A 9184-nucleotide genomic window follows, 5' to 3' on the forward strand; every position below is an offset into this window, starting at 1 on the left:
TGATGTTAAGAATGCCTATTACAATCCCTGGAATGAACATTAAAAAAATAAAACAGTGAAGGAGAGCTCAGATACCAATAGCGGATACCAATAGCCCATGAAATCTAAGCGGAGTAGAAATGAATTATAACAATATTGTGTTTACGGAAAAGAGGGCTGGAATGGAGGTCAGAACAGCAGCAGAGGGCCACGGGGTGGGGTTCCGGGAGGCCCCCATGGAGGAGGGTTTTGTTCTTTGCTGAACTCTGAGCCTGCACCCAGCCAGTGGGGCCAGGGTGTGGCCAGGGGCCTTGCCATCACCGTCCAGCCAGAGGGGCCAGCAGGAGCATTGTGGGGACCTGAGTGGAGGATCAGCCTAGGACAGGACTTAGGGACTGGCGGGGTCCAGGTGCCCCAGACTCAGCAAGCACCCAAGAAGCCAGCCTCAGTAGCTGGAGCACACACAGTCTTTGAGGCCCCACAGAGAAAGAGAAGGCGAGTCAGGCCCTTGCGTTTGCCCCTTTCCTGTGGCTGAGGGAAGGGACAGGTGGAGGTGAGGATGGGCTGGACCCTGGCCATGGCCCCTACAGATCCAGGTGGATCAGAGTCTCCGCCCCCCACAGACCCTCAAGTTCCATGACCCAAGGGCAGTGCCGAGCCATGAAGACTCCGTGCTAGGGCAGGAGAGAACAGCCCAGAAGCGTCCCAGGGGACTCTGGCGTAGGCTGTGCCCCCCGGAGGCTGCAGGGACAGCACTGACGCGGTCCCTGTCGGCGGTGGTCTCAAAGCCTTTTCCGTCAACCCCAAACCAGGCAGAAAACGGGATTAAGAAAACACTGATGCGTCTTCCTCCCAGCCCTCGGCTCCCTGCCCGCGCTCACCTGTCCTGTCTGCTCTGCAGGTACGTCAAGACCTACCTGCTGCCTGACCGGTCCTCCCAGGGCAAGCGCAAGACCAGAGTCCAGAAGAGCACAGTGGACCCGGCCTTCCAGGAGACCCTGAAGGTACTCGGTAGACAGGCGCGGGCGCCGCGTCTCGGGCCGCCGTCCAGCACAGGTCCTGCGGACTCTCGAGCCCATGAAATCTAAGCGCAGACACCCAGACCTCTCTGCAGCCCTGGCGAGGAAGATACATTCAGCCCTTGTGCAGGAAGAGGGCAGTGTCTGCTGGGCTGGACCGGCCTCTGCGGAGGGATTTCTGAGACATGATGGTGGGGGCCGGCTGCCTGGCTCGCGAGGGCCGGTCTGTCCCGATGAGCGTGCGGGAGGGGACGCGCCAGGACGGGCGTCACGGCCTCTGACTACAGCGTGGTGCCAGCGTGCCCATATCATGCAGCTGGCCAGCCCGGGTGTCCCGTCACGTGAGGGGAAAGTAGGCATTGTGGAAAAACATGGATAGAGGACTTGTTCGGGCTTTGACGGTTCATGTCAGGTGGAGCCCGTGTGCAGAGGTCTGGGGTGGGCAGTCCAGTGGACCTTGGTGGGCTGGGGAAACAGGCCAAGCCCACCCAGCCCATGTAGCAGACAGGGGCGGTGGTGCCAGAGCTGGCCCTGAAGCGCGGCCCCGGGGAGGAGAAGAGGAGTGAGGTGCTGTCCTGTGTGGGACACCGAGTGCCAGCAGGCCTTGGACGGGCTCCCCGCGGGCGGGCCCTGACCGGATGGTGGAGGAGGGCGCAGGTCTGCACTCCTGCTGTACCTCTAGCTCCTCTGCATGGGGAAGGCGGCAGCAGGTGGCTGGCGGGAGGCCGCGCAATGCACCCCAGGGAGTCGGGGTTCAGCCCAGAGAAGCTGGGGTGGGAGGGGCATGGGATGCAGGGATAGCGGCAAGAACTGGGGGTCCCCAGGCCCATGTGGATCCTGGCTGCCCTGGACTGGCTTTGAGACCCCAGGGAGCCTTTCTGAGCGGAGGTGTGGGCAGTACTGACCTCCTGGCAGGTGTGGGAGAGGGAAAAACCCAATGTGCCGCGGGCGTTAACCTGTAACTTCTGCTCACTGTGGAGAAAATCAGCTACGGCTCTCAGCGTGGAGGTGGGGTCCTGGCTTGTCACAGGAAGGGGGCTCTGGGCTGGGAGAGGGGGCTCTTTTTTTTTTTTTAAGATTTATTTGTGCATACAGAACTGGGGTACAGGCCAGAGGTGCAGGGTGGTGAGAAGATTCAGCAGAGCGGGGAGCAGAACAGGATGACTGATGAAGTGCACTGCTGAGGGGAGCAGTGGGCGGGTCAGGAGAGGTCTGCTGTGCCTTGTGGTCACCTCCCTGGCGGGAAGTGGCTTCACAGTGCTGCGCTCTAACCCACTGTGCCACCAGGGAGGGCCCGGACTTTTTTTTTTTAATATATATAATAGTTTCTTTTTACATCATTTTATGCATTTTTCCATCTCAGTTGCAATCCCCTTGGGTTTCCCATCACCAAATCACCCGTGTGCCATCACAATAGTCCAGTGCACTTTCTCTTCCCCTACTGTTTTTGATCCCATTCCCCGCTTCACCCCTGAGGGGGCTTTTTTACATGCCTGTGTGTGTGGGTAGCGTCCAGGGGGCAGCAGAGGGGCAGCTGTGAGGGGCACTGAGTGCCCACCACCTGCATGTCCATCGAGGCAAATGCCCTCCCTGGACACTGGACACGTGCTTTTTTTTTTTTTTTTTTTTAAGCTTCCTACCCTTTGTCAGCCCCAGAGAGAGCAGTGGGCCAGATGCAAGTCCAGTCCCTAATGAGGACAGAGAGCAGCTGGACTTCTAGGGAGACCTGGGAGCGCAGCATTTCCCCCTGGGATTTGTTTGCTCTTGACCGAGCAAGGGGCTCTTGACCGAGCATGGCCAGCTGTCCCGGGCAGGCAGGGCAGGCCCAGGCACTGGGGGTCTGGGAGACATTCAGGGCTTGAAGCGGGGACCCCTGGTTCCAAGCAGCCTGGCTGCAGTCGGGTGTGGCTGGGACCCAGGCTGACCGCTCCCCCGCCCCCACAGTATCAGGTGGAGCTCGCCCAGCTGGCGACCCGGCGGCTGCAGGTCTCAGTGTGGCACCTGGGCACGCTCGCCCGGAAGGCGTTTCTTGGAGAAGTGACCGTTCCTCTGGCCGCGTGGGACTTCGAAGACAGCCAGACGAGGTCTTTCTGCTGGTATCCTCTCCGGGCCAAGGTGACGTCCGGTTTCAGACTGAGTGACCCCCAGCCCCGCCGTGAGTGCTGACCTCACTCTTCAAAGGGTTCGAGGAGGAGGAAGCTGCCGGGAGCCCTGGGCGCCTGAGGTTTTAGCTGCCCGCTGGACGTTTACCGGGAGCTGGCCTCCGAGGCTCCGTGGCCCTCCTGGCGGGATGGGCTGAGGGCCGCTCCCTTCTCAGCCTCGCTCCATAGAGCTGGCCTCAGTGTGCCTGGAACCCATTCAGGATCAGGTCCAGCGGGTCTCCCTGGGCTGCCCCTAGGGTCCTCCCATTCCGCAACTCAAGGTCTCGGCCTGCCCCACCTCAGACCGATGTGTGTGAGGGTTGGACCCCTTGCCAGCCCCGCCCGGGCCCTCCCAATGAGAGGGAGGATGACGTGACACCACGGGAAGACAGCTGTGGCCTTTCGGGACTCCCTGTCCCTCTTGCTGGCCCGGCCATCCCAGGGTGCGGGGATGAGGAGCCGGCTGGCTCAGGGCCAGGCGGCGCGGCAGGAGCCTGGGGCAGGTTAACGCGCCTTGGGGAGAGGTCCGAGCAGGAGACGCCGGGCGCCAAGCTCTCCTTGCTGTCGCGACGACAAGAAGGACCAGCCCGGCGCGAGCCCAGCGCCATGGGGCCACGTCCAGTGTGTGCCTCTGGCCAGCTGGGGGCCGTCGCTGCTAGGAGACGTGTCTGGCTTTGAGCCGCTCCGGGGCAAGCCGGGGGCCGTCGGCTGGAGCGGGTCGCCCTCCCCCGCCGTCCCCCCCACCGTCGCACCCCCGTACGGGCAGCTTGTCCTGAGCTGCAGTCTGGCTGGGCCCCCCCACAACAGTCACTTGGAATGCTTGTTCCTGCCCGTCTGCCGGGGCTCTGCCTGAACCCCGCCTCCCGTGAAGGCCTCCCCGTAGCCCCTGCAGACATGTTCTGCCTCGGGGTCCGGTACCGGGACGCTCTGTGTGTCCCCCAGAGCCGCCTGTCGGGAACAAGACGGCCCGCCCCCACGGCGGCTCCCCCTTTGGGGTAAGAAGCAGTGAGCGCAGCTTATGGAGGTGGCCGCTGGCACCGCCCTGCGCCTGCCCTCGCCCTCGCAGGAGGGGGCCTGGGGTGGTGAGGGTGTCTCGGAGCTAAGGCGGAGGCAGCCTTATCTCATCTGCACCCAGGGCCAGCCTTCTGCCCAGGTCGGCCAAGAGACCTAGGAGGGAGGTCAGTGCTGAGGCCTTGAACCCTGGAGGCCGCCGGGGAGCTGCTCCTTACTGCCCCCGGGCCGGAGTCCAGATGCTTCCTGATGGCCCCTTCTCCCTTTGGCGAAGTTAATTACAGGCCACCGGTGCCCGAGTCCAGCTTTGTCCCCTGCGACCTGAGGCGCCCAGGTGTCCCTGTGGCGTGAGGAGCCCCCAGGCCGGGTGAGGTGCAGACTCACCTAGCAGCAGGGCCACCCCACGTGGTGGGCACCCAGCCTGGGCCCTTTCCTCTTGGGTGCCCGAGGCTGTCGCTGGCCCAGAAAGATGCCCCAGGCTTGGAAAGGACAGAGGGTTTGGTTTCACTTACTCTCTCCAAACTCGTTGTGACATGTCCAGGTTTCCTCGAAACCACCCTGTGCGGAGGTCTAGGGCCTCGGGCCTCTGCTTCCTTGGCTCACTGCCCCTGCTGGCTGGGGGTGGCGTGAGAGGGGGGGCCTAGGGAGGCTGGAGCCTGAGCTCTTCTCCCCCTCAGGTGGACAGAAAGGGGGGGAGGCCTGTGAGCCAGGGCCAGGCCTGCAGAGGCCAGGGGTGGGGTGGGGGTGGGGTAGTCGCTGAGTTCAGCCTCCTGTCCCCAGGCAGAAAAAGGCGAGGACAGTGTTTTCCCCACCAGTAACGGAGAACTTGCGGTCAGGGCCAAACTGGTCATCCCAGAAGGGCCCAGGAAGCCCCAGGAGGCCCAAGAAGGTAGGTGGCTTCCAGCCCCAGGTGCCTCACTGTGTCACTGTCCCAGAGCCTGGGGCGGCAGGTGGGCTGGGAGGTGGGGCGAGTGTTTCCTGGTGCGCCCCTCTGCTGCCCACCGGGACCTGGCACCCTGACTCCAGAGAGCTGTGAGGCAGCCTGGAGACAGCACCCCCACAGGCCAGGCCTTTGCTGCCCACTTTGCGGGGCTCTTAGACCCTAGGCCTAGCCCAGAGGCCTTCCTCCCGAGGGGCCAGCTCCATGATCTTCTGGAGGAAACAGCCCCCTTTAGCCCTCTTGAAGAGTGACCCCTGCCTGGCTGCCAGCAGGAAGCAGGAGCCCGCATCCAGACCCCCTGGGGTCTGCAGGGTCCAGTGGCTGGCTCCTGCTCCTGGCCCGAGGGCAGGTCCCTGCAGCCCTCAGGGAAGTGAACCACTCTAACCCAAGGGAAGGGAGCATGGAGGCCGCACACTTCTGCTGCAGAGCCTAGGAAGCTCCTGTTCGCTGCCTGAGCTCACAGTCAATGGTACAGGTGCCCCGATAGGATGTGGCCACCCCAACCCGGGCAGAGGCCCGGGGCCCCCTTCCTCAAAGCCACTGCTCCAGTCGGGCTCTGGCTTCTGCCTCCTTCCTCTCCTGCGCTCCCTGTTGCAGCCTCCATTCTCCTGGGACCCCAGTGGCCTTCACTCGGTCATTGTGCGGACGGGCCGGGGACAGTGAGGGCGCAGGGCCAGCAAAGCGCGTCACACTGGGCCTGTGCTTCACTCTGCTGCCCTCTGGGCTCCTGTCCCTATTTGTCAGGGTTTTTATTGGGGAGTTGGGGGGGGGGGCGACATGGCATTGCCTGCTGTTTGGAAGCAGTTTCAACAGCAGAGTTTTCTCTGCAGGGACAGGCCAGCCATCAAACAATGGCCAGCTCTGCTTGGTAGTGCTGGGAGCCAGGAATTTACCTGTGCGGTCAGATGGGACCTTGAACTCATTTGTTAAGGGGTAGGTATCAGACTAACTAGGTGTCAAGACTTATTTATGCATGTAAGAACTGGGGTGCAAGCCAGAGGTGCAGGGGGCGAGAGGACTCCCCAGAGACAGAGTGGGGAGCAGGACAGGCAGATCTATGAAGTACACTGCTGAGGGGAGCAGCGGGGAGACAGGAGGGGTCTGCTGCGCCCTGGGGGTCCCTCCCTGTGTAGGGGATGGAACTCGGGCTGGGGACAGCTTCGTATAGTTCTGCCCTTTAATCCCTCGCCACCAGGGAGACCCTCAGATATTTCTTCTTTAATGATTTAGTCCTTAGCAGGATCATCCCACGGTAAGCACCCCAGGGGCTGGCGGGGCCCTGGGGCGCTTACCAGTGCTGCAGGGTCTGTTTGGCTTCTCTCGTACAGCTGCCTCACCCTGCCCAACCAGCACAAGCTGAGGCTGAAGTCCCCGGTGCTGAAGAGGCAGGGCAGCCCCCAGTGGAAACACTCCTTCGTGTTCAGCGGCGTGAGCACCGCCCAGTTGCGGCAGGCCAGCCTGGAGCTGACCGTCTGGGACCAGGCCATGTTCGGGCTGGGCGACCGCCTGCTGGGAGGGGCCAGGCTGGGCACCAGTAAGTCTGCCAGGGGCTGGCGTATCCTTGGGGCTGTCTTGGGGGTGCTGTGGAGGGAAGGTGATCCCAGGCTGGCGGGTGACCTGAGGATCCTCACCTGCCCCGGTGACTATCCATAAGTCGCCAGAGCCCGCCGCCGGTGGAGCGCTAATGCAGCCAAGCATCCCAGCCATTTAAATCAGATTTAGATCGGCGGCAGAAACAAGAGTTACAGGCTTCAAAACAACGGGGCACGGTATTTGCTTTTGTTTCTGGCTTCAATCACAGGATTATTTTCTGAAAGGAAAATACCTTCTTAACCCAAACACCAAGTCTGAAAGCATTTCATGGAGAGGGGGGTTGAGGGGGATGTTTTTAGGGTTGCTGGTATTTTGGGGGGGGCTGTGGCCCTGCCTGCTGCTCATCAGCTGTGTCCCCCAACACTGTGACAACCCAAAACCCCATGCCTCTCAGCCTCCCACGCCTGCAGGTCACAGGACCTGGGCATTTCACGGGTTTTTAAAGGTGCCTCCCCTAAGGAGCCCCTCTTGTGAATAAGCTGGTACCCAGGTGAAGGCTCCCCACTGGCCCAAGACCACTGTGTGGTCTTGACTCCCCTTCTGGAAGGCCCAACCCCAACCCCCCAGAGCGGCCTCTCCTGGATTTCAAACTGGGGATAACACGGCTAAGCTGCCCAGGCCCGCCCCAAGCAGGGTCTGGGGGAGGGGAGAGACACCCCATCTCTCTCACTAACCTGTTGTTTCACCCACCAGAGGAGGACCCAGCGGTCAGCACCAACTCCTGCCCCCAGGCAAAGCTTCAGTGGCAGAAAGTTCTTTCCAGCCCGAATTTATGGACAGACATGACACTCGTCTTGCACTGAGGCAGCACCGGTGTGGGCGCGCGGCGCTGCTTGGAGACCGGCAGCTGGGAGCCGTGTGCCCTGCACCCCAGCTCGCTGTGCGGCTGGCACCCCTCCCTCCAGCTCTCCCACTATGGCTCACGCCTGCCTGAGCCTGTGGCAGCCCCGATCCCACTGCTGAGCGGGCAGACTGGGCTCGGACGTGCGCCCTCACGTGTCTCCGATGCTTTGCTCAGAACACAGGCATGTCCTTAGGTGATGTGTGACTTCTAAGTTCAACAGAGCAGCTGTTGGGTTCCAGAAGTAGGACTCAGCTTGGTTGTGTGGATGTGGGAAATGGCTGGACTTCAATAAATGTTCAAGTTACCTGTCTCACTGGGCTGGTCACTTAGTGGACACTAGGGCCTTAGTTTGCAATTTTCAAAGAGAAGGAAACGTGTGTATCCACCCCTTTCCTCTCCTGCAGAAAACCCTTCCTGGGCTAAGTGGGTCGGTCTCTGGGGCGCTGGGAATCAGGGGAGATGCCCCTTTTGAAGTGAGCTCTAACACCCCTGAAAGTGTAGAGGCCAGGACCGAGTGGTGGGGTCAGTAGAGAGGGGCCCTCCCACCTCCAGGGGCAGCAGACACCCTTGCATTTTGCCTCGGAGGGCTTTATTCCAGACCTGTAGGGCAGCTTAACCCAAGAGAAGAAGACACAGGTGAGCCAAGCCAGGTGTGGGCTGCTAGCTAATGGCCACCTGACAGGTGTGGGAGATGCAAGGTCAGCTGACTCTCTGCGCTTCTCTGGGAGGCCAGGTGGGCCTTTTTAAACTAATCGCAAGCCCACACTCCATTTACTTATGAATACCAGACTCCCCCCCCCCCCCCCCAGCTGATGGGGAATTAGGCATTAGGCAAGCAACCTCTGGCTGGAAGGCAAAGAACCAAACAAACAGCCTGAGTTAGCAGCGTGTTTTCAGAAAGCTGAGCGCAAAGCTCTGTGTGTTCACAGCCAGGAACAGGTGTGCAAAGGGCCCCCACGAACCCCTAGGTCCCGCTGACCCGGCTCATCGGCCTGCCACTGCCCGCTGGGCTCACATCAGGTGCGGCGGTTACATGGTTTCAACGTGTAATTCTTTTATTATTCTGTAAAAGGTAACAAAATATACAGAACAAAACTTTCCCTTTTTTAAACTAATGTTACAACCCATATTGTCACGTACATATAAATACTAGGCTCTGTAGCTGATCAGGAATCAGGCGTGTACGCTGGCTGGAAAGCAAAGAACCAAACAGACAAGCAGAGTCGTCCCAGAGTGGGGTGACCCCCTATTCTTCACCAGAGCGAGCCCATGTCGGCGCCACAGGAAGGAATCACCAGGCACACGCCAGGGAGGGTCAGCGCAGTCTCTGAAATAATTTCTCCCTCCAAAACATAAATACACAAGGATGGATCCTTCATCGAAATCAAGAACTAATCAATCAGTGGGGCTAATTTCCAATACGAAGAAAGTATGGCACGGCAGAAAGCCACGCTGTGGTTTCCGAATCACACGCATCTCCATGGCGCCGGTACGGGGGAGTTTGATTGAGACGCTCCCGGCGCCCTCCTTAATTCGGTCAGTCCTGCTCCAAGCAGAAAGCAGGGAGTGATTCAATAACAACAAAAAATCAGGCCTATTTGGCACTAAGATACAGCCGGGAAGACAAGGGCGCCCCAAGGGCCCCGGCCCCAAATCC

At 60.6% G+C, this 9184-nt stretch overlaps 2 protein-coding genes across 2 annotated transcripts in view; one reads left to right on the forward strand and one right to left on the reverse strand.

Moving 5' to 3' along the window:
• Window positions 1-7837, forward strand: part of SYTL3 (synaptotagmin-like 3) — a 63345-nt gene extending 55508 nt beyond the window's left edge. The window contains exons 11-16 of the mRNA XM_012735162.1: window positions 792-983; window positions 2943-3113; window positions 4931-5039; window positions 5921-6023; window positions 6419-6624; window positions 7377-7837. Of these exons, the coding sequence (XP_012590616.1) occupies window positions 792-983; window positions 2943-3113; window positions 4931-5039; window positions 5921-6023; window positions 6419-6624; window positions 7377-7486 (891 nt within the window). The 3' untranslated portion in view covers window positions 7487-7837. The remainder of the gene's footprint in view (window positions 1-791; window positions 984-2942; window positions 3114-4930; window positions 5040-5920; window positions 6024-6418; window positions 6625-7376) is intronic.
• Window positions 7838-8922: 1085 nt separating this feature from the next.
• EZR (ezrin) overlaps window positions 8923-9184 on the reverse strand; it is a 40107-nt gene continuing 39845 nt past the window's right edge. Inside the window, exon 15 of the mRNA XM_012735165.1 lies at window positions 8923-9070. Within this exon, the coding sequence (XP_012590619.1) occupies window positions 8923-9070 (148 nt within the window). The remainder of the gene's footprint in view (window positions 9071-9184) is intronic.

Source organism: Condylura cristata, unplaced genomic scaffold (assembly GCF_000260355.1).
Source record: "Condylura cristata isolate star-nosed mole 26May11 unplaced genomic scaffold, ConCri1.0 scaffold00001, whole genome shotgun sequence".
Classification (NCBI taxonomy): Eukaryota; Metazoa; Chordata; class Mammalia; order Eulipotyphla; family Talpidae; genus Condylura; species Condylura cristata.